At 41.7% G+C, this 25,479-nt stretch overlaps 1 protein-coding gene across 6 annotated transcripts in view; it reads right to left on the minus strand.

Annotated features, from left to right (window-relative positions):
- Positions 1–25,479, minus strand: part of rps6ka1 (ribosomal protein S6 kinase a, polypeptide 1) — a gene marked incomplete at its 5' end in the record, with an annotated part of 83,136 nt that overhangs the window by 3,804 nt on the left and 53,853 nt on the right. For 5 of the 6 annotated variants that reach the window (XM_084045775.1, XM_084045774.1, XM_084045778.1 and 2 more), the window contains 18 exons: positions 520–637; positions 742–818; positions 1,239–1,400; positions 2,147–2,305; positions 2,919–3,008; positions 4,950–5,075; positions 6,034–6,164; positions 7,570–7,672; positions 8,995–9,059; positions 9,751–9,839; positions 10,090–10,160; positions 10,327–10,469; positions 11,152–11,189; positions 13,021–13,127; positions 14,272–14,351; positions 16,235–16,315; positions 18,195–18,276; positions 18,756–18,872. In XM_084045775.1, coding sequence (XP_083901901.1) covers positions 520–637; positions 742–818; positions 1,239–1,400; positions 2,147–2,305; positions 2,919–3,008; positions 4,950–5,075; positions 6,034–6,164; positions 7,570–7,672; positions 8,995–9,059; positions 9,751–9,839; positions 10,090–10,160; positions 10,327–10,469; positions 11,152–11,189; positions 13,021–13,127; positions 14,272–14,351; positions 16,235–16,315; positions 18,195–18,276; positions 18,756–18,872 — 1,839 coding nt within the window. Of the gene's footprint in view, positions 1–519; positions 638–741; positions 819–1,238; positions 1,401–2,146; positions 2,306–2,918; positions 3,009–4,949; positions 5,076–6,033; positions 6,165–7,569; positions 7,673–8,994; positions 9,060–9,750; positions 9,840–10,089; positions 10,161–10,326; positions 10,470–11,151; positions 11,190–13,020; positions 13,128–14,271; positions 14,352–16,234; positions 16,316–18,194; positions 18,277–18,755; positions 18,873–22,282; positions 22,856–25,479 lie in introns of those variants that run through there. The other variant, XM_084045776.1, reaches the window with a different exon arrangement.

Consider the following 25,479-nt stretch of genomic DNA (forward strand, 5'->3'; position numbering starts at 1 on the left):
TACATGGGCATAGACACAGGCTGACACGTCATGTGAATTCTGGGTCTGGCAGAACCAGGTCTCCTGGTCTTGTTTTTGTGCCACTTTTCAAGACTTTTCAAAAAGAGTTTTCTGAAAAACGTATGTTGCTATATAGCTAAAGTCTAAAATGACACAGATCCTTTCCCGGTTTTAATTGGTTAATTATATTGAGAAATAGTATTGATAGGTTTCACCATATAGGGTTAGGGTTGTACATTTATGTGTAACCCTTAAAATAATAATAATAAAGTAAATCAATTAACCAGTCAATTGACCGGGGGTATATGAATGTGTTGTTTAACCTCTTAAACTTTATATACTTTGTTGAATTTAGTCCACCAGGGGTCTATATACCAAATATCTTCAGTGTGCCGCAATGTGACACATGGAACTTGTGGATCGGCTATTTCTGCCGGATCTACGCCCCCCAGAATAGGAAAGCTAGGGTTCATATGGTTAAATGTTTAATGCCAGGACAGTTGGCTTGACTTGCCGTACCTTGGCAGTGTCAGACACAGCGTCCCAGTTGCCTCCAGTCAGCCTGAAGTGGCCGCTGCCTATTCGGCTCAGGATCTCATTCGGAGTGTCCTCAGGTCCGTTGGCAAATGGAGTGAAGCTGGTGAATGGAGGACGAGACGGAGCATTTAGCGAGTGCGACAGAGAGGTGAAAGTAATGTGTTTAAAATGAGTGACTATGTGTGAGTGTGTGATCATATATACCCAGCGAGCATTGTGTAAAGTAATACTCCTAAACTCCAGATGTCACAGCCTTCATCGTAACCCTGGCGCTTCAACACCTGCCAACACAGAGAAATAGGCGAGAGTAGTATCATACACATGTCACACTTCAATGTCTAAGACTAGCAGTAACAAACAACAAAGCACATCCACTCACTAAAAACCAGGTGCTGGGCTGAGGTCAGAATACAAAAAGAATAAACTCTGCCCACTGGTTCATGCGCCAAAGCTTAAACATTTATTTTGGTTCCTTTTTTACACCATTGGACATGACGTTTCGAGCCTACAGGCTCTGCACCAGACACTCACTAAGACTTACAGTTTACTTCCATTCAAGATCATAATTAGTTGTAGTCAAGGTTGGCGTCTCTGAGAGACCGAGGGCACACTTCCAATGTTTCACCACTTGTGGCTGCGACACCCATTGACGGACAGATTAACCTACTCGCAACCTCCTTTAGGTTGGACATTCAGCTTACCTCTGGAGCTACAAAGTTAGCGGTGTAGCATGGGGTCATCAGCAGACCATTGTTGGCACGCAGCTGCTTGGCAAAGCCAAAGTCACAGATCCTGATGGACTCGGGGTTCCCCGACTCATCTACGTACAGAATGTTACTGGGTTTCAGGTCTCTGTGCACCACCTGGAGGTAGAAGAGAAAGGATGGAGAGAATAAGGAATGAGGAGTGGAAGAAGGGGAAGGAAAATATATATGTAGAGAAAACAGAAGAGTTTGAGAAAAGCTGATGTAAAAGAAAACAAGACCAGTCTAATAACGGCATGGCATCCATGTAAGGGTTGGGAATCCAACTCTGATACAAGTAATCAGAAATGGCCAACAGAGGGCAACAGAAGTCCCAAAATAATGACTGGAAGTCCCCAAACCATGACACTGTGTCCAATCATTGGCTATTAATAATAAGTTACTGCTGCATGTGTGCAGTTTGATGAATGAAGCCACATCAACTTTAATTTATTTTACTACACTCTACACCAGGAACTTCAGGCTTTCATGGCATAAAGTTATGTTCCATGACATCATGACCAAACACAGCAGCTGTGTTTGGTCTATATTGAGTCTGATAGATATACACACATAAAGACCTTGTTCTAGAAGGCTTGCCCTACATCCACACCGTAAAAAAAACAGACCTACAATGGACTTTTTTTTTTACCTGAGACGTTTTATCTCACAAAACAACATATATACATCCTATTTCCTTCTAGTTTATTTAAATAAAAATGAGCCATAATGTAGCTTGATTGTACCATATATTATTGTATGGAGCTTCCCAGGTTACATGCTTTGCAAGGCATGACATTCCAAACTCAATGACGTTTGTAATGTATGACTTTGGACATCTACTGGATAGTGGATCAGTTTCTCACCCCTTGTGAGTGAAGGTACTCTGCAGTTTTGGTGATGGTGTGAAGCACAGCGCTGGCCTCCCTCTCAGAGAAGAACTTCTGTTTGAGGATTCGATCCAGCAGCTCTCCTCCTCGCATCAGCTCTGTCACCATGTAAACTTGCTTGCCAGTGTCGTACACCTGAGACACATACAAGTGCGCGCAAATGCAAGAACAAAAAAGTATATTATTGTCATAAACTAATGCGGTCACTTCTTAACCCATTGAGACCTGGAACTGTCTCATTTTTAGATTTGAGCTAAAAAGCATTATTTTACACTTTGGGCTATTCAAAAATAGTAGATATACAAGCGCATAGCGCGGCACCGAGTGCCGCGCTATGAGCTTGTAGATCTGCTATTTTTGAAAAATCGTGAAAATGAGTGCAAATCTTTGAATATATATATTTTTAAAGCGAACATTTTTAACTCAAATCTTTGCTTGGAACAAAACATTTTGATGGGGGTACGCGGCCAAATACATATAATTTTGGGGGTCCTTGACATGAAAAAGATTGAGCACCACTGATATAGAAACATAAGTTTTTTCAGAAAACTGTTGGGATTTAGGAGACATGTAGAATCGGCTTCAGGTCTCAATGGGTTAAACATGCTTCCTTAATATCACAGGCCTTAGGTGTGTGTGTGTGTGTGTGTGTGTGTGTGTGTGTGTGTGTGTGTGTGTGTGTGTGTGTGTGTGTGTGTGTGTGTGTGTGTGTGTGTGTGTGTGTGTGTGTGTGTGTGCGTGTACTCACATCCTTCAGTGTGATGATGTTGGGGTGCTGTCCATATCTCAGGAGAATCTCTATCTCCTCAGAGGGATCTGCACTCGTCTTGTCAATCATCTGTTCGACACACAAAAGCACCCATAACATAACCCACTGGGACCCAGGTTTGAGGCTTTCATAGAAACGTGTCAGCTGTATCAATACAGGCGCATGCCAGGATTGAGTCTTAAAATCAGCAATTTTCTTTAGAAAATTGGGGGCTTTGAGATTATGTTGTGTAAGAAGGTTGGGGCATAAAAGATGTACTTTAGGTCAGATGCCCCTGGCTAAGCATAACTCACTTTTACACAGAGATCATGCATTATTGGCATGATGAGGGGCAGCCATTAAAGGGATAGTTCACCCACAAAATTACTTTTTTTCCTATCGATTAGTCACCCCATGGATACTTCAATTCATGGATATTGTTTCGTTTTCTTCGCATTTCTAAGCCAATAAGTTGATGACCGGCAGCGGTTCCGGTAGGATACACAAAGAGTCTCCTTTGTGTATCCTACCGGAGCCGCTGCGTGCCGGTCTGCTGGTCATATTATTGGCTTAGGAATGCGATGAAAACAAAAAAATATCCATTATTTCCAGTCTCCATGGGGTGACTAATCGATAGAATTTTTTTTTTTTTTTGGGGGGGTGAACAAAACAAACAACAAAACAAACAAATCCTCCTCCTTGTGCCTTCCAGAGTTGCGGAATAAGAGGTGTGACGTGTTACACAACAGCGGTAGTGTGAAAACAAAAAAATATCCATTATTTCCAGTCTCCATGGGGTGACTAATCGATAGAATTTTTTTTTTTTTTTGGGGGGGTGAACAAAACAAACAACAAAACAAACAAATCCTCCTCCTTGTGCCTTCCAGAGTTGCGGAATAAGAGGTGTGACGTGTTACACAACAGCGGTAGTGTTTGACAGCAATTGTTAAGTAGATTCTAGCCTACGCATTTATTTCACAAAATATAATGGCAAATGGCAATGAATCATTCTCCTTCACCGCGCGACAAAATAGCTGTTTTTCCAAACAAGACTAGCTTGCTAAAGTTGTAGAACCCACTCAAACTTACAAAACTCACTTTATAATGTAAATTTTCTCTCTCTCTCTCTCTCTCTCTCTCTCTCTCTCTCTCTCTCTCTCTCTCTCTCTCTCTCTCTCTCTCTCTCTCTCTCTCTCTCTCTCTCTCTCTCTCTCTCTCTCTCTCTCTCTCTCTCTCTCTCTCTCTCTCTCTCTCTCTCTCTCTCTCTCTCTCTCTCTCTCTCTCTCTCTCTCTCTCTCTCTCTCTCTCTCTCTCTCAAACACACTAGTACGCTTGTAAATCAGCTATTAATAAGAAAATGTCCTCTTTGCTTTGATTGAGGGCACCGCTCCTCGATTACGTTTGATCATGATTAATGGTTTTGAAGCAGGTTGTAGCCTTAAAAATGTTGTCTGCTGTAGCAATAAAATCATTGGGCGGATTTGTTAGCTGCTCTGCCACCCCTAGCAAAATATTTGTTTACTTTCCCCTGAAAATAAAATGTCTTTCCTTGCTGTGCTTGTCTTATATTACGGATAAAAAGCCATGAGAGAAAAAAAACATAATTTGTGTAAAGAAAAACGGTGTTGCACGCCGAGAATAGCATACAAAACGTGTTGTGAGCTTGAAACTCTGTGTGTGTGTGTGTGTCGCCCCCTCTCCCCTCTGTAGTGAACAGGCCTCGATAGGTCACCAATGTTGGTGTAACTGTCGAGCCACACGTAAGCCAATCACAGATCGGAACAGGCCTCGATAGGTAACGAATGTTGGTGTAACTGTCGGATAACAACACTCACTCAGACAACAGAACTCACTCAGACAACAGACCGCACAGGGCCGTGCATGCACGAAACACGGCAATTGTAATATAGGATGAGCGGTAGGGTGCTTTTGGTGCCGGCCTGCGCGTGCATTCTGGTTCTTATCAGTGTGACGCTGTCTGATAAGGGGTGTATCGGACAATGTTTTCAGTGTATGTGTGTGTCTTCTAACCTTCACAGCGTATTCCGTGTTGGTGGATTTGTGAACACAGCGTTTGCAGACAGAGAAAGAACCCATTCCGATGTCTTCCTTCAACACATAGCCATCACTGAAGCACAGGTTCTTCCCATGTAACTGCTACAGAGGGAGGAGTGAGAAAGAGACAGACACCAAGAGTTATGGATTTAAGCATAGTAGCGTTGCCTCGCTCCCACAAATACTCTTCTAGCCAAGCATGGAACAGGATCTAAGGATAATACTACTGAATTATTGAATTTGCCTCATCCCCCAGTCTGGCTCATCCTGTTTGAAATCATTCAATGAGTCATTGCAGCCATTCCAGTCTGGGGTACTCCGTCTGCCTTTATTTCGCTGCTTAGTACCTGTATGAGTGATTGACAAATATACCCCTCCTGATTCTTGATTTACTTATTATGATTTGTGTACCCTTTATGTTACTTAACTTGACATCGTTTACCGTTCTGTTTTAATGTTTGAGATTATTCTTATTATGCAGCAACTGCAATTCATAAAGCTTGGACACAAAAAATAAACATATTTCGCCCATTCTTTTACACCTGTAATATTGTGATGAGACAAATAAAGTTGAAGTTGCATAACAGGGCTTCAATTAAACACCACCTAGTGGAGCACCAGTAGGAGTATGTGTAGGCTACGATCACTGAATAAACAGAACTGCACAACACTGTGCTTGTGCTCAAACCCAAGTAATCTTGAATTACTGGATTCATGCGCTGTTTCACTCACAGAATCGGAGATTGTAATTGGAATATATACAGTACACATTGTGAGAATGAGAGGAAAACTTGATTAGAAAGCCTTTTATTGGTCAAATCCATGCCAGTGGTTCTCAAACTTCTTCATTTCAAGGACCCGCATAACTCTGAGAGTGCACAAATGGAACCAAATGGACCACTGGTTTGGTTACATTTGTACACTCTCAGAGTTACAGACCTTGTAAGGGTCCATTTGGAACCCCCTCAAGGAACCCCGAGGGTCCCTGGACCTCACTTTTGAGAACCACTGGGGATACGAGTAGTGCTGGGCGTGTCCCATGAGTTGAGTGACAGCTGACCTGGACCACTGGGTGTGGAGGGGGCTTGGCCGTCTCGTCTAAGCCCTCCTCCTCCAGCATGGTGGAGGCCACGAAGCTGAAGCCTCTGAACAGATTGTGGGCTCCGGCGCTGGGGGGCACACCTGGGGAGTCTGGAGGGGAGGACAGGTACAGTAGCAACACATGGGTTAGACAGGGGTACTTTACAGCATTGGTTCTCAAACTTCTTCATGTCAAGGACCCCCAAATTGACACTTATTAGCCTGTGGACCCCCATTTGAAAAGATATGCCTCAGGGACCCCCATAAGAGAAGATTTTTACAGCTCTAGCAGTGATTCTCAACCATTTTAATTTCAAGGACCCCCCAGTTTGACATGCATTAACACATTGGCTGCCAGTCGTGTAGATCTACGCGAACCTATTTAAAGCCGCAGCGTGCCAGTCGCGTAGACCTACGCGAACCTCCGCTATTATGAAAATCCGTTATGAAATTTTGCGGTGCACTTTCCGGATTTTTTTGATCCCCTTCCGGTTCCGGGTTCATTACCGGAAACAGAAATATCCGGTTTCCGTTTTTTTCGATCACACCCACTTTCTGTCTGGGATCCGGTTTCTAAGTCGATTATCTCCGGTGTAGTTTTTCTCCTCGCATCGCACGGTCTAGCGTTTACCCCTGTAGCTTCAAGATGGCGGAACGTAAAGAGATGCGGTCTTTTCTGCTCGTCGCACACAGATCCCCTGTGTGTGTAGAACCCAATGAACGCGCGTTTTTACCGGATTTAGCGGGGTCTATGGGCTATGGCGACATGAAAAAAACAAAAAAACAACAATAAAACCTTAGCACTGGTGAGTACATTATGAGATTAACCTCTGGCGTTCAATGTGTTAAGCTACGGACCCCCATTTAATGACATTTATATCTCTGGGACCCCAATATTGTAAAATCAATGTTAATTTAACTCTGAGAGTGTACAAATGGAACCAAATGGACCCTAACGAGTTACAGACCCATAAGGGTCCATTTGGTTCCTATCCATCATTTAGCTGGGGACCCCTGGAACCCCCTCAAGTACCCCTGGGGGTCCCCGGACCCCACTTTGAGAACCAATGCTTTACAGTACCAGCAGACACATGATGCACACAAACAGGACGGGTCCAATGTATTGCAACAATATCAAGACACATTATCTAAGGAATTGCATTGGAAATCGGGGCAAAGGCACACTATGACTAACAGTCACAGCGCAACATAATCTATAATTTGGATGATATTTTGAATGCATGTTCACACATGCATGCACGCAGGAAGGTGCGTGCGCACGGACACGGAAACCTTTGAAATCACTTCGTACCACGCTGAGAGCTTGTACATCTGCTATTTTTTCATTTTTGAAAATTTCAAGTGTTTGAAAAATGTTGAATAATTTTGAATTACGAAAAAGTTTGAGAACTAAGGCATTTGTAGAACTCAGGTCTTAATGGGTTCAGAACTGACTTTGGATGAACCCAGCCCAATATAAAAATCAGGAGTTAACCCAGCTACTTTAACCTCTGACCTTTTGGCGTGCGTGAGGTGAACTCGGGGTCAAAGTAGAAGGTGTCATCTGGACGTGCCACAGCCGGTTTGAACGGAGGAGGGAGCTCTCTCCTGAAAAGTTTCTGAAATAAAGACATACCGTAAACAAAGAAGACAGGAAAGTTGAATGTAAGACTGTTGACATTTTCAAATAAAAAACATAATCATTATGTAAATTGAGTACAATTGTGTCCAGGCCAGGTCGAAGAAGTACTCAAGATTTTTATGACATGGCTCTCAACTTTTTTAGGTCGCGACCCCCCAAAATAAACAGGGGACCCCCCACCCCAATAAGCACTTGGAATTGTAGGAGTTGAGGCATTCAATTTAGTTTGAGGCGAGGAGTTGTTAGCTTGTAGATCGGCTATTTTCAAAAATGTTGCCAATTTGGAAAATATTTGACCAGTTTTTATAGTATAGTTGATTAATTTTGATGCAGCAGTGGTCTTTTTTTCTTTTCTTTATTTTTTTGAGGTATTAAAAAGGTCTTAAAATTCCTTAAATCAGGGTCCCCTCACATTTTTATCAATGAATTTCCAAAACTTTTCCAGAATATTTAGCCCAATTTCCATGCCTATAAAACAATCATTCAGTGCAATAATGTGTCTCTTACTCCTATGTACAATGCCTAAAGATAGGCAGTGTAGCAAAAATAAAGCATAGAATATAAAATAGTACAATTTCATTCAACATTTCGTGCAAAATTAGGGAAGTGACCCTGCGAGCGAAAATAGGAGGGGTGGACGACGTCGTTGCACGGTTCGTTGTCGCTCGCGGTAGGTCAGGACGGTCTCATTCAAAAACATGTATTTTAATGAGATTTCATCGCCCGCTCGCGTCGCATCACGGCGCATCACGTCGCATCGCTGGCAGTGCGGATAGGGTGTAACACAGCCCGTTCGGCAAAAAACTACATATGTTACATATTTCGTGTAATGTTTATGTTGTTTATGAATGTTTATGAAAATGTTTTGTATTAAAAAATAGCCAAAAACAATGCATAGCCAAATATTTTTCCAGGACCCTTGATAAATTCCAGGACCTTTGATCAATTCCAAACCTTTTCCAGTACTGGATTTTTATTTATTTATTTCAAAATATTTCCAGGAATTTCATGACCGTGGGGACCCTGTTAAATTGTCATCTGGGGACCCCCGCAAAATCATCTGTGACCCACAGTGTCTAGGTCTATGTCTGTGTGTCTGGAGCTAATCTCGTAAAGCGCTGGACCAATCAGCAACAAACTTTGAATGCACTTTGCCTGTAGTACTCTTTAAAACTGGAGCTAATCTCGTAAAGCGCTGGACCAATCAGCAACAAACTTTGAATGCACTTTGCCTGTAGTACTCTTTAAAACTGAAAGTAGTAAAAGTCGGTAAAAAATGAACGTATACGGGTCACTCACATTCCAGTCGATGGTGGAGAAGAAGCAGTGTCGTTTGATCTCTTCTGCACCGTCTGCTCCAGACCCTGGAGAGTAGACCCAACAGCATCATAATGAGCAGCAAGAACTTCCCCTTCATTCTATTTAACATCAAACACTTCTGTTGCCACTGAATACACTATATATCGTCGCTGTCGGGTGGAAACCTTTTACTTTTCAGGAAATAGAAAAAATAACCTGTGTTCCAATGGAGCTAATGTAGTTATTATTTAAAGCTCTTGTTAGTACTTTTCATTGGTTCAATATAGATAATAAACCCATGCACATCGCACACATTTAACCACTTCCAAAATCTACTGAAAACAGTGAAAATAGCAGATCTACTGTACAAGCTCAATGCGTTGTGAGCTTGTAGATCTAGATAGATTTTTGCTACTTTTTCATGCCACTCTTGTGCAACAAATTAAGAAGTACATTTGATGTATTCATTTAATAATTCATTTAATTAAAAAAACATTCAAAGTTGAAATATGGAGATACGTGGTTTATGTCCCGACTGTGACGATATCAATATGCACTGTATACACTATGCACTATAAAAATGCACTGTATACACACATACTGTATAAGTATATGCACTGTGCTGTACATTATGCACTATACACTGATGGCCACTGTCCCATCCACTGGGATGTCAGATTCAAAGAAAAGAATCCTTAATGCTGAAGTGGGCATCAAATACATGATGATACGAATGAATGTTGAGTTGTTACTAACCCAGCCTGTTGCCAGGGTTCCTCTTGAACAGAGCTCTGAGTAGAGACTGAGCCTCAGCACTCAGGAACTGAGGCATGCCCAGACGTGCCCTGCAGAGGATACAAACATACACAGAATTGGGAATTAAATGAATCTATTCATTATTTACCCCTGATGGAACCACTTGAACCCTAGCACCCCTATTCTGGGGATAACATCAGGTGAAAATATTTAGTGCAGAGGAAACAGGAGGGGCCTACTATCGCATACTTATATTGATGGGTAACAATACAACTTATAAGTCAGCGTTGTTTACTCTGCAAATAGATGGCAAATAGATACTTTTTACGAGTCACTCACTTCAGGATCATGTTCATAGTTTCTTTGCGGTCTTTCCCTTGGAATGGCAGTGAACCTGTTAGCATCTCAAACTGGGACAGAGAACAGAATGATGGCAATGAATCAACACACACATGCAATGGAAACCAAATTCTGTAAAGCATATAATTGCATTGACTTTGCATTTCAGAATATGATGTGGTCCTATCGACTCGTACGGTTATCTGAATGTCTGTATGACTGGACCTAGTGCCTCACCATCAGTACTCCAAATGACCACCAGTCGGCGCTGTGGTTATGGCCCTGTCTGTTGACGACTTCTGGTGCCATGTACTCCACAGTACCACAGAAAGAGTAGGCTTTCTTCTCATGGTCAATGGCTTCTTTGCACAGGCCAAAGTCTGAAAGATACATTACACATACTTGTATATCATAGGTACAATAACATGGTGGCAGTAGCCTAAGGCCCTGTTTATACTCAGTCATACAATGGTTGTGCGCCCCAAATAGCAGATCGACAAGCTCACAGTGCGTTGTGTTGTGAGCTTGCAGATTGGATATTTTCAGTCTGCAACTGTCATACGACGAAATATAAATCAGGCTAACAGGTAAAACCAGGATTGACAACAGGATGATTGCTGGCCTGATTTATTGCAACTGGAAGGAAAATATTGTTTGAGGGCAGTGCACAAGTAATGTTCTCTACTACTACCAAGTTGCCCTTGAGCAAGGCACTGCAGCAGTGCAGCTAGCTGCTTAATGGCCAAGCATTTTGCTAGCATTCATGTTTTGGAACCTCTTTGAGGAATCTTTGAGAAATCTTTCAGGTCACTTTGATTCCAGTGGCAGGCCCTGAGGTAATGATATAAAGGAGGATAAGATGGGGTGTAATGATTAACTAAAAGAACACATACAAACCCTTGTAGAGCTATCTGGACAGGGAACGATAAGACTGTCAACACTGACTAATGATGAAGGTCAACAAGGGAGGAGCCGCAAAAAATTGTGTGTGTGTGTGTCCAAGAGACACAAAGAATGAAAGAGAGAGTGAGATCAAAGGAGTGAGAGAGAGAGTGAAGTTACCTGTGAGTTTTATATGTCCCTCCTCATCCAGCAGAATGCTACAACACAAACATGGCGTAACGTTACAAACATAAATAACAATCTGTTGGTAAAAATGTGTTTGTCAAATCTTTTCATTGTATACATTGTCTATTAGTCCATTGTCTTTAAGTATTTTATATTTGTTTACCGAGTGTACAGCACTTTGGTTCAACGCTGTTGTTTTAAATGTGCTCTATGAATGAAGTGGATTGGATTGGATCTATGTCAGTGGTTCTCGAAGGGATCCTTGAGGGGGTTTCAGGAGGTTATTTACAAGTTCACACCACGTTGTGATGCAATACGTTGTGAGCTTGTAGATCTGCTATTTAAAAAACTAATCTTGTAAAATAATTTCTTATGAGGGTCACTCACACAAAATATTTTCTAAAGGGGGGTCCGTGGCCAAGTATCACACTGAGGGTCCATGATCAGAAAATGTTTGAGAACCACTGGTCTATATACTGTATTATGTCTGTGTGGATGGGTGTGGATTGGTTGTACGGTGGGCTGTATGAGTTATTGGGTTATTGTAAACTGTTAGCATATCTTCGATAAAATGTATTAAGCCATTAAGACCTGAGGCCAATTCTACAAAAGCCTTCCAAACCAGTAGTTCTTTCAAGATTTTACTAAAATGTTCAAAAATAGCCGATGTACAAGCTCGCAGCGTGGCATGGAGTGATGTGCTATGAGCTTGCATATCTGCTATTTTTAAATAGCCAACGCTAAAATCTAAAATGACACAGATGCTATTTATTGGGTAAAGAAAAAAAATGAAATAAAACAAGAAAATGTGCGATTACATAAGTAATTTTCTTAGACCATGATGACCATGTTTTACTTTACAACATAAAAAAAACGAATAAATGGACCAGTTCCAAGCAGTGAATTAGGGAACAGAGAAAAAAAAAGGGTGGAAAAAAGAAAAAAGTTCTGCCAACCGATTTATTCACATACTCAGTTAATGCACCAGATATAAGATTACTCTGAATAAAACACGGCACATTAAAGCTTTTTTTCTGAGTGCACTCCAGCAGGGATGGTGTTTTTTTTTTCATTATGCCAGCAACATGCATATTTCTATTCCCTTTGCCATTGTAAATGTATTCCTCTAATAAATAAATGCAGAGAGAGAAGCTCACTGAAGGCTGTGAGGTCTAAAACGGGTTAGTGGGTTTAAGGTGGTGTTATGAACCTGCTGATGTAATACACATGTAATATCACACCTTGGATACAAGCCACGGGTATGTGGGCCATGAGTCACTAAGTGTGTGCGTGCTTGTACTAAACTTGTGAGGGCCAAATGTAACCTACTGACTCACCTGCCAGTGAGGAGCCACCACCGGGAGGACGTAGGGCCTTCGTCCTACTCCTCCCACCCAAGTTCGCATAGACGCCCGACAAAGCCGGATGCACCATGGTGGTTTCAAACCCACAGGTGGTGGGTTTGAGACCCGAACGCAAATTTGTGCAAATCTTTGACTATTAAAGCGAACAGTTTTAACTCAAATATTTGCTTCTGGGGGTACCTGGAACAAAATATTTTGAGATGGGGGTTCTGCGGCCAAATACATATAATTTCGGGGGTCCTTGACATGAAAAAGTTTGAGAACCACTGATAGAGCAACATACGTTTTTCAGAAAACTGTTAGGATTTAGAAGACATTTGTAGAATCGGCCTCAAGTCTAAATTAGGGTTAAAGTATGTAATTACAAACATGTGTGTGTGTGTGTGTGTGTGTGTGTGTGTGTGTGTGTGTGTGTGTGTGTGTGTGTGTGTGTGTGTGTGTGTGTGTGTGTGTGTGTGTGTGTGTGTGTGTGTGTGCAACAGTGTATACTTTCACTTACTTTTCAGGTTTGAGGTCTCTGTAAATAATGCCCAGTCCATGGAGGAAGTCCAGTCCTAATAACAGCTCTGCTAAATAAAACTTCACATCCTCCTCTGTGAACATCACCTGGGATACAGATATATACATAGAAGAGAGATTAAAATACTGAGACAAAATAAGCAACTATATCCCGAAGAATCCAAATGTTGATCTGCAATAAACAACAATAATGGGAGCTACTGGAATAAAAAGTATGCTGACTATTTTTTACAGTGTGGCTGTGTCTGTGTGTCTGGAGCTTTTTGAGATATTTATTTTGAATATATTCAAAATAATAATATTTTGAATTTATAATCGTATTATGTTATGTATAATATCATCAAAGGGGTTCTGATCGGGCTGAAACCTTGCAGAAATTTGGAGTCATAAGTTATAGACACATCATAGACGAAGTCAGTCTCACAAGCCAGACTGCCGCCCACAATGTCAAAATGCTTCCGTCATACAGTCTGGAGCACGGAAGCTCTGAAAGTTTTCCGGGGATAAAGCCTCTTCCCCGTTTCCGTTTCATCTTTACAGTTGGGCAAATTTGTCCTAATATAAATCAAAATAGTCAAAGCCTATATAGCTTGCTGCTTATCAGAAATGGAAATCCAAAAAGCTTCCTTTCTCAGCTTTCGGGATGTGTAGTTCCAGACTCTATATTGGATTCGGAGATTGTGGAATAGTTGTCTGGCTACGCGAGACTAATTATAGACGACTGACATCACAGATGACTGACGTCAAAGGCCACATTGGAGCCATGCCATTCCCATGTGGATCCCAAGATCCATATGATTAGATCTTTATTTTGCTATGCTGATCTTTATACAAAAAACTAAATAAAACAACTGTAACAATCCTGAGCAGCTGCTCAAAATTGGATTGCACAAAGTATCTGTGCACAATTGACACTGCTGTCAAATATATAATGCCTTCTGTTCTTGCACATTTGACACTGCTTCTAAAATATACCCTACCTGTTTTAAGAGTCTAATACTGCGGTTACCTGGACTTAAATGTATTTCGATCTCATCCAGAATTATGACTTTTTTTTTTTATTATCTTGTTATATAGTATTGTTGATAGCACAGTCTCTGTGGAACATGTCCATCAAACATTTTGCTGCTTATACCTTTATAAGTGACAAATATATCACTCTAGATTCTCTTTACGTTCCTTAGTTAAAATGACAAACTATACCTCATCATCAAAAACAAAAGTGACCCACCTCCTTAGACAGCCTGGTGAAGAGATCTCCACCTCGAAGGAAATCCAGGATAAGGTAGAGTTTCCCCTCTGTCTGGAAAGCTAGACACACACAAAAAAAACACATTCACAAACAAAACAAAACAGGGATCAAAGTCATTCATTCATTCAACCTTTTTTTCTTTCTCAAAGAATGAGCCCCCATTCACAATGGTGCTAAGATAACAAAAAAAGCAGTCTAACAAAAGAAAATACCAGTAGTAATACAAATTAAATACTGTATAAAAGCAATAATAACTAGAAAAATGTGCTCCTCGGAGCACAGGTCTCCGCCAGGGCAGGTACTGGTAGCTTATTGTGGGCCAGCAATGTTTCACGGCAATCGGACAGCGTTCATGATTTGAGGCATTTTGTTCAAAACGGGCCACTCATGCAAACCTTGGAAGCCAATCATCAGGATGGAATATGAAAAATCACACAGATCCGTCTTGATCACATGACTATAGAGATCATGTGTACCGATTGGCGTGATGTTTGGACAAAATCTGTAGGAGTAATATCAGAAAATGTGTTTTGCAAAACTTCTATTATTTTACTTTACCCACTTATTTATTTTAGGCATAAATGATGAATATTTTGTCAGAAGACCAAAAGACATCCCTACAATATCACCTCAGATAACAAATAGAGGTTTTTGGTAAAAAAGAAATATTGTGAAATTAGGTTTTGTCCATTTCGCACAGCCCTAGTTTGATGGGCAAAACAGCAAAAGCAAAAATACTTTTACCCAATTATGAGGAAATATTGTGTATGGGTAACTGACCTTGGGTTTATTTAAGACAAAAAGAGAAGTGAGACACAGCAGGAGGTTAATCGGTGTGGGAGGCGAACGTGCGTTTCCCCTCCAGTCTCAGTAGTTTGTTCGCTCTACAGAGTTGGGAACGGTGGGCGTTGTCACATACTAATACAGCCGGACGGACGGGCGCAGTCTCAAGCTAACTTGAGCCACAAGAAGCACCAGAGTTGCCGTGCTGAACGTTGCGAAGTTCGCTTGAGCCTACTCTGCCCCGTCCGAGTTATGTACAGATAGGCACAGAATCGTAAATTATCGCCCCGCCCCTAGGCAATGCCAGCGGCGAATATTATTTTCCACCACAGAGTACTGCATGACCAGGGGCAGGGGGCGTGTCTACTGAGACTGGAGGGGAAACACACGTTTGCGTGTGGGAGGGCTTTATACATGTAGATGAATAAATATAGATGGTGGTCTCTCCTTTCAAGAGATGGCCAGCACTCATAGATTTCCCCAGTAAGAAATCTAAATAGGGAGTGGTATGCAGCACCTAGGGGTGGTAGAGCGGTGGTATCACAGATAACAGCACAGTAGCTGCTGCTGTTGGGAGGTTGAGAGTACAGAGGTGTAAAGCCACATTTGTCCTTACAGTAGCTGTGTGCTGGCGTTGCGTGGTGAAAAAAGCTGATCTACAAGCTCACAACGTGGCGCAAAACAACTCGTTGTGAGCTTGTAGATTGCTACTGCTCTTGTCCAAGCGCAATTAACCCATTAAAACCGGGAACGCATCTGTGTAACCATGATTTTATACTTTGGATATTCAAAAATAGCAGATCTACAAGCTCATAGAACTTGTAGATCTGCTATTTTTGAAAAACAACATTTTTAACTCAAATCTTTGCTTCTGGGGGGGGGGGGGTCCCTGGAACAACATATTTTGATGGGGATCGGCGGCCAAAAACATAATTTTGGGTGGTCCTTGACATGAAAAAGTGGTGAGCACCACTGATATAGCAACAAGTTAGTTTTTCAGAAAGATTAAGACATTTGTTGAGACATTTGATAGTTACAAATGTTCACTTTAAAAAAAATGTATATATATATTCAAAGATTTGCACAAATCTTCAAGATCCCCGGTCTTAATGGGTTAAGGATAAATCAAGCATAATGCTTCAGGGCCAGGCTGACTCACCGTAGTGCAGTTTGACAACGAATGGGTGATTGACATCTGCCAGGATGTCCCTCTCCATCTTGGTCCTCAATCGGTCTCTCACTGTATAGAGGGAAAATCAGTCAGTTTGTGGCCATAATGTGTACTGTATGTGTGTACTGTATGACAACTCTGGCCTAAGGGGGGTGCCGATGCCTGGTGGTACGGCCAGTGCAGACCAAACGCTTCTAGTGAGCATGAGGACCTGGCTTTGAATCCATCCACCGTCTTGACTCTCTTTTCTCTTTGCCCTTTGGTTTCCTCATTTTCAAACTTAATTATATTGGTTTTATTGGTTTCCCGTCTCTCTATTCTGACCTCTCTGAAATAAAGTAATTCAAAATAGACAACAAACTCTGGCCTAAGGGCATATATACTGTACGTCCATCAGATTGCCCATTCCGTTCAATCTCACTGCAACTCAGGAAAAGGACTTTCGCTAAAATTCAAAGGCAGAGAAAAATGTTTGGCATGTCATATCCAACCTGTTGCAACTAAGAGAACAAATGTTGTCTGCACAGTGCACACTGAACTGATTCAAGTGTAATGAATCCAGCACTTACTGTACTGCAAGTGATATTTTTTGGTTAAAACAAAACGTTTTTTTTGTTCAAATGTTTAAGCTCTATGATTGCTTGTTCAGTAACAGGTCTTCCTGTCTCTCCAGCTTTTTAGTCAAATACATTTTCAGGTGGATAACCAATTTCATTCAATCAGAGAGAACCCATTTATCAGCCTACATTTTACAGTTGTCCATTTCCAATGTTGTCCTTTTGTTTCATCACTTCCAATTGCACTTGTTTATCCTGTATAAGTTCTATCTCCTGATGAAATTGGTATCCAGACCTGAGAATGTACTGTATTTTCTGTTTACTAAAGAGCTGGACAGAAGGGGAGACCCATGTTACTGAAGAAACACTCTAATATAGAGCTATTTAACACTTGTAAAAAATAAATCATGCTGTATATCAATTTATCTGTGTGGTCTGGTCGGTAATGATGTGGAGATAATCGATGCAACTGTGCATGTGTGCAAATAATGCCAATCACATCATTTCAACTTGATGACTGTGTGAACAAATCTGTTCCCATGGTGTTTATTACAGAATCAAAGCCTCCCAGGGAGACCGCAGCACCTGTAAGCAGAATGGGAAAGCAGGCATTGGCCAGCCTGCCGCACTGAAACAGCCAGACCACATCTAGGTATTTTTTACACACACACACACACACACACACACACACACACACACACACACACACACACACACACACACACACACACACACAGGAAGAAGAAGACGCCCTCAACAACTGAAACTGGGTGCTTTGCCAATTTGGTTAAACATCACAAAAGCAAGAAACCGAAAGTGTTGGATCAGTCAAACTTTAACCTCTTTCAACATTTTCAGAAGTGTCTATCTTCAGAAAATAGCAAAAGTAGTAGATCAAAAACGCATTGCGTGGGATGCACAAGGCTTGTAGATTGGCTATTTTCACCATGTCACACCACTGTACTGTACATTAGGGGTGGGACGATATATCGATATATCACGATACTTTCTCCCGCGGTAAATAATCTATATACTGCAGAAAAAAATCGATATAAAAAAATAAATAAAAATGTTTGGTGCTATTTTATGTGTTTATGAATTGAATACAAGGACTATCGTGATATATCGTTGGTGAATTCTCATGCAATATAACATGATATCGCAATATATCGATATTTTCAGATATCGTGATATATCGTTGGTGAAATTTCTTGCAATATATATCGAATATCGTGATATCGCAATATATCGAATATCGTCGAATATCATGATATATATTGTTATGCATGTTATCATGCACAAGGTCACCAGATGGACAGTCTGTAGCCAGGGGTCATCTCTAGCCAGTGAGGCAACCAACCAACCAACAGGTGTGCCACAGGGTAGCGTACCTTTAAGTGTGGCCTTCTTCAGCACCTTCATGGCATAGAGCTGGTTGTCATCAGGAGGGGTCACCTTTCGCACCAGGAACACCTACAGCACACACACACACACACACACACACACACACGTGAGGCGTGGAGAAGAGACTCTCTCGTCTTAAGACAGAGGCGGTAAGCGTTAATGTTTAGCTGCCGCGTACTTGATGGGTTCCCAAGTTTGACACGCAGCATTGGAATCATGGGTACAGCTAGTGCTAACGGGCCAAAAAAGGTGAGCCAAATGAAAATGGACAACCCACCACAAGAACACTGGCCATGATCACATTTTATATCAGTAATCTCTATCCAGTCTGTGTCCACATAGAGGGGAGGAGTGGTGTGTATTTATCTTTATTTGCCAGTTAGATATGGCTGCCATTAGTCAAATGCATATTATCAGTAGAATATTTCTCATTACTTGGGAATCTCTGTGCCGATAGGAGATTTTGTTAGCACCTGCATGGAACTCAATCAAAACAGACTGTGCCGAGTAGTTGTGTGTGTGTGTGTGTGTGTGTGTGGGTGTGTTACCTTGCCAAAGGAGCCCTGTCCCAGGACTTTGAGCAGTTCGAACTGGGAGGCGTCGGCCTTCTCTGATCCTTCTTTGACCACATGGGTGATGTTGATTTCTTTAATGTCCGTGTCCTCCTGGCAGGAGAGAGTGGGGAAGAGTGACATTTAATTAGGGGCGGCCTTAATTTCAATATACGCCCCGTATATTGAGTGTTTCGGTATTCCAAAGAGACGAGTGCACTCGTCCAGCAATAGCAGAAGGTCTGACTCTGCGAGTCTGTGACGGAGCCTGCCGTTCCAACAAACAATACTCTAAAGCTAAATCGTATCATTTATAATGGAAGATAATCATCACCACGGCACATCCCCTTGTCTATGACATTATTCTGTTGATACAGGCTTTGAGCTGAGGGATATACAATGCTCTATCCTTTTTTTTGGTTATCAATCGTTTTTAATATCATATCATAAATACAATTATGTTTGTATGAATACAATGCTCTATCCTGTTATATTTATAACGTTGCGCAGCTGACCTGTTCAGGCAATAAAGAGGCTACTCACAGGTTGTTTGAGAAAGTTGATTAAAGCCTTTGTGATGAATGATCATCATTGTACAGATTCCTCAGAGCATTTCAGTTCAAGTGGTAACGTTAATGTACATGTGTCCACGGTCCAACTTTATGATTAACGTCTTGCTTGTGCATTGCATCGTCCTCTCGTTTGAAATTGTCTGTGGCATATATTAACTATATTAACAACTTAGCAGCAACAACACCTCTCCTTTTCTTGTCACCCCTTCACAATAAAGTGTCTCCCGTTTACCTCCCAATGCCCCAAAACGGTCTGTCGGAGGCCCCCCTGAGGGTGGAGGCCTGTTTCAATTGAATCGGATGAAACATAGCAAAGGCCGCTGCTGCATTTAATAAGTTAGTCAATGAATCAATCAATTGACCAGTAGTCATCGATTGGAGTGCAAAGTAAAGGGTTTCTGAGGACAAAAGAGATGTTATTACAAGAATGATGTTTGTTCAGTGTGACAACGGAACTTCCTTCACAAGGATGCCTTGATTGCCTTCTGCTCTAACTGCCCCAGAAAAGAAGTCCACCGACAGAGGAAGAATGCTATATAGTGAGGTGTGTGTATGACTGTGTGTGTGTGTGTGTGTGTGTGTGTGTGTGTGTGTGTGTGTGTGTGTGTGTGTGTGTGTGTGTGTGTGTGTGAGAGAGAGAGAGAGAGCATGTGTGAAAGAGAGAGAGAGAGATAGAGGCAGCTGGGGGAAGTGTTTTTTTAATGGTCTGACGGAAACCACTATTAATACTTGTATTTTGACCCACATTGACTCCTGCAAAACTGTCAATACTTTTGGGGTATTATATGGTTACAAACATACACATACACAAAACACACACCAACAGTAATAACATAGTAGGGCTTTTTTTTTTTTTAAGGTAACCTGAAATGCACATACATTGTACAAGGTTTTCTTCTTTTTTTTTACTACCACTGCTGGCTTCTGACAGGGTGGAGCTGTGACAACTACACCAGAGTCACACCCAATATCCGCTGACTTTTAACTCAACTCTCAACTCATAATACAAAAACAATGCATGACAATTAACAAGTCTATCTCTGAAGATTAGCTTCCTTTCTCTTTTCAATTAGGCAGATGCTATTATCATCACTCAGGTGTGTCATAGTAGTTGCCAACAATGTTAGCACCCAGGTGTATAGCATGGCAGAGACAAAACACCCAGGTGTCCTGTCCAACAATGCTATTTGCACCCGGGCACACAAACTGTATGTGTAGCCTATGTTTACTTTATGTACAAAAACGGAATCGTGATCTGCTACAATGCATTAACCTTTAGCTCACCCATCTCAAATCGTAAGACAAAACATACTTGCATTTTACGTTATGCCGACTTTTCTGAATCAAAGATATATTTTGTCACAGTCGGACAAAAACCTTGTATCTCCATATCTAATCTATTTTTTTTCTTCATAAATGAATGCCCTATTTTATACTATGTCGCATGACAGTGTCGCGCAAAAGTAGCGCAAATTGCCGACCTACAAGCTAATAACGAACTGCGATGTATGCTCGTTGTATGCTTGTTTTACAACATTACCTGAAACTTAATGTTTTTGGACATACACTGTACACGGTTTACACCTGAAAGAGACGATTCCTAGATGCGAACCATGTCAACCTCAACACGGTCCACGTAACCCTGGGCGTATTCTCATTTACTATGTGCTATTCTGAAATAGATTACAACCGATTCCAACCCTATTGGTATGCAACCTGGATGGCGCTTGGCCTGGGCTCACTCGGCTAGCGCTTCCCTCGGGCGTGCCTTGCAAGGCTCAAGCTTGCTTGTCGGCACGCCTGCGTTGTTTTTAATGCCAACATTTTTAGTGCATCGACATGGTCCGCATTTTTCATGTTCGTTTTTTTGTGGAGCTGGGGGGGTGGTGGGGGTGCTGCTGCTGGGTGTAAATAGCCAAATAGCTGCGGTGTGACTGCAAATCAGTTCAAATAGACACCGTTTCAATTATCCTCACAATCCCTTGAGCACACCATATCATCACTGCTCTCGGGTGGAAACCTCTTATGTCCAAAATTTTCATTTAATGAAAAAAAAAGAACAACCCGTTCCAATGGGTCTAATAGAGTTATGAGATTTAGTCACAAGCTCTAATACTTTTGATTGGCTAATTACTTTCAACCTGGCATCCCTATTCTGGGCCTTGTTTTCATGATAGGTGGATAGTTTCAGACATTTAAAAAAAAGGAAACCTACAAGCTCACAACACATTGGGTTGCGACTGTGAGTGTTGTAATACCCACAGTACATTGATCAATAAAATAATAAATAAACATGGAGATACAAGGTTTCAATCCGACAGTGAGGATATATTAGCTCTCAGCACATAAATACGCTACCTTCACCCAGTGAGGCTTATTCAAAATTACACAGGGAGGCTGGGACTGTCATTTTTCAAACATGTCATTAAATCTGTGATTAACAAGGATTTATTTCATAATTAGTGGCCATTATCCAGGAGAGTGGTCCCCCTAGCCTAATCCTCTCTTCAAATATAAAACTACAATGGGCGTAATTATTATGGGGATCTACTAACAGGCCAGACATCTGTTCAACCTAAACCACGGCAAATTAAGCTGTAACAAGCATTCTACCATAAACCACACGACTTCAACAGCCAACATGGCTATTAGATCCAAGGAGTTGATTGACAACAGGAAAACAGAACATGCACAAAGTGCATGTTTCCTGCAGCACACATAATACCAGTAAATACTCAATGTACTGTACTACAAGGTACGTCACATACAGTATACATTATAAAAAATACAGGAAAGCCTATAATGCAGGGCTAAAGAGAGACCAAAGTCTACCCCTTTTCACTCAAGAAATGTAAAACATCTGCATCATTATTAATATGAGCTCTTCTTTGCAGCATAGTGAATGGTTCATCAAGCTACCAGCCTTATTCGCCCTGTGCAACATCACTTTACCGTCCAGTGGATCCTGTTGGGAGATGTGGAGTGAGTATCATCAGTATAGCTGTCTATTGTTGTTGTTGTTGTTGTTGTTGCTGTGGTGTTGAGGTCGCTATTGTTAGCGGTGCTGCTAGCGAAAGCTTTGCCCTGCTGCTTCCTAAACAGGTACAGAGTTAGCAAACGAGTCAAGTTGAACTTTCTCTTGTCCTTCTCCATCTCCGCCTCACCCTGCCCTCCGCTCGGAAATCCTACCCATCTTCATACCATGGCAAACAACACGCTACCTCACTCCATCAAATCTCACACACGCCCCTAACGTAGAAAGTTAGGCACATATCTTGTTGCTGTAACAGCAGGGCTGGAGCCCTGTGGACTGCAGACAGAGTGAATAAAGAATCTCTCTTTCTCAGAATTATTTCTGTATCTCCCAATCGCTTCGCCTTTTCATCGCCTACTCTCTCTGCAGGGGCCCCCCTATCTAGTTCATCTCTTTCTCCTCCTCATCATTCTCTCTGGTTATCTCTCCTCTCTTTCAGTGGTTAGCCCTGTCTGTCCTCTGAGCTCTGACTGCAGCTGAAGTGAACTGGAACTGAAGCAAGGCAGGAAGGAGGAAGAGCATGCTCTCTCTCAGTTTCTCTCTCTCTCTCCGTCTGCCTCCGTCTCTCTCTCATGCTCACTCTCTCCCAACCAAATCTGCACCCCAGAAAGCCCACACACAAAACAGAGAGAGAGATAGGGGCAGAGAGAGAGAGAGAGAGAAACATTGAAAGGGAGGGAGAAACAGAAGAGAATGAATTGTATTGTCACATTACGTGACAGATAGATCTGTGTTCCCATTAACCACTTGAACCCTAGCATCCCTATTGAGGGGCTAACATTTTGTGAAAATAGCCGTTTTACAAGCTCACAATGCGTAGGCTTGTCACAATGAATACATAATCGCCTAATCGGAAATATTTGAGGTAATCACATTTATTTTGCATAATTGTCATACTCGCCAAAATCGTTTCCATGTTGAAAAATGTTCCAACATTTTCAAACATAAAGGAATAGTGGAAACAGCAGATCTACACGCACACATGTCGTGGTGTGAGCTTGTAGATCAACTATTGATCTACTAGCTATGTCCACTATTTATTTTATTTGAAAGTACAAAATTGTTAAATATGTCAGTCAGTTCTTTGTATATTCAAGTTATTTGTCATATTTGCCCTGTGCAATTATCTTTGTTTACGAAATAAAAAACGTTTGTTTACAAAAAAACTAACTGTTGAATTTTATTTATATATTCCAATGTTTAATGCCAAAAACACAATTAAATCACAATCATTTGTATGACAATTAACTCAAGTAAAATGTCACGATCGCCCTAACAATGCGTTGCTTTGCAATGCGTTGTGAGCTTGAAGATCGGCTACTTCTGATAAAGATGAGCCCTTTGGAATTCGGTTAATTAAGTAAAGTATAAGGTTTGATGGTTAAGTCTGAGTGGGGTCTTGCCTCAACATGCAATCCTGTGCCACTTCCCTTCTCTCTCACAACTGCTTGGATTGAGAGGCTATGTAAGGGTAAGGGTAAGGGGAAACTAAGCGGGGGTGGGGGGATAGAATGCCACCTCCCTCAGTGTCAACATCACAGGGAGGCCCTGAGGATTCATCCGCTACTGTGGCCGAGCCCGCGGTTTCCTGCTCTTCTAGTTTCTGCTCCAGCATCCAGCTTAAAGCTACGATATCTCTCACCCCAAAGCCTTATGCTTGTTTGCTCACAATGGGACATATCGCGACACGTTGTGAGCTTGTAGATCTGTTATTGTCGATGCGCGATACTGGTGTGCACTGTGCATTATAATGTATAAGTGCACAGTGCACACCAGTACACCAGTATAACTCAGGCTTAAAGTTATTCCATCCCATGCCTCCGCTTGCCTTCAATCGCTCATTTCCCTACTGTTTATATAGAAGTAAAAGTAGTAAGTAGCCTTGGGAACCAACGGTTCCAGAGCCAGAGCCTATCTCCTGTTTCCGTAGCATGAGGCAGATTGATGGACTTACGCCCAATCCAACCCTTGATACTACGTGCCAAGCAGGGAGGAATTGGGTAGAATTTGTATAGTCTTTGATATGACTCGGCCGGGGATTGAACCCCAACCACCCAGTCTCAGGGCAGACACTCTAACCCCAGGGCCACTGAACTGGTTTTATGTTTATATACACCTCTCTCCATCTCACACTCAGTATTAGCATTACATGGTATTACACACTATTACACAGAAACCATGCCTCTGTGGAAGCAAAAAGTTCGGCCCCGCCTTTAACTGGATTGTTCCGACCAATCTAACGTACCGGTACTTCAAATTCACAAATTCACATGCATCGCAATGCTGTAACAATGTTATGCATTTACTACATGTAAGGCGGTGCACATTCACATACTGATGAGGGAGGCAATCATACGAGGCACCAACCTTCTCATGGACGGGTTCAGTGTCTTGCTCAAGGACACTACAACATACAGCCAGGGATTGAACCAGGGACCCTCTGGCTCTCAGACTTGATCTCCAGCCACTGCTGCTTTTCTACAAGAGGTTGTGACCTCAAATGGTACAATATCAAGGAGCCTTTTCTGACTCATGTAGAAAAGATGGATGCTACCAATAAACCCATAACAATTTAAACCCTTCATACTAAGTAAACTAATACTAAGTTGACCGGGGTCAGCTCTGTACTTGGTCTGGTCTTTTTTATCCCTCTAAACCAAATCTCTTTGTAGAGAGCTTGTAGATCAACTATTTCTGGCAAACTTTACCCCACAATAGTGATGACAGGATTGATAGGAAGTGGTTAATACACCCCCCCATTTTTTTTTCTTCTTCTTTCTTTTCTTCTTTGTCTTATTGGTCTGAGATGAAGGGATAAGTGTGGGGTTTGTATGCATATAGAATCGGCATGGTTTTTGAACAACTGTTCATGTTTTGATGGTGGTGCAGTAGTGGGAGTGAAGCCCTGGGGTGGGGGGAGGGAGTGTTGAAACATCTGAAAAACTAATAAAAGATACCTTGAAAAAAGAAAAAACACAGAGGTCATGACCCATGAGTCAACTCTCCTTCCGAATGAACAAAGTAAAGTGGTATATTATTTTACCTATGTTTCACAGTTAAAATACATATCTCATGTCGGCTGCAATACAGTCCAAGCTCTGAAAAAGGTCCACGT

Source organism: Gymnoscopelus microlampas (genome assembly GCF_963454915.1).
Source record: "Gymnoscopelus microlampas genome assembly, chromosome: 20".
Taxonomy (NCBI): Eukaryota; Metazoa; Chordata; class Actinopteri; order Myctophiformes; family Myctophidae; genus Gymnoscopelus; species Gymnoscopelus microlampas.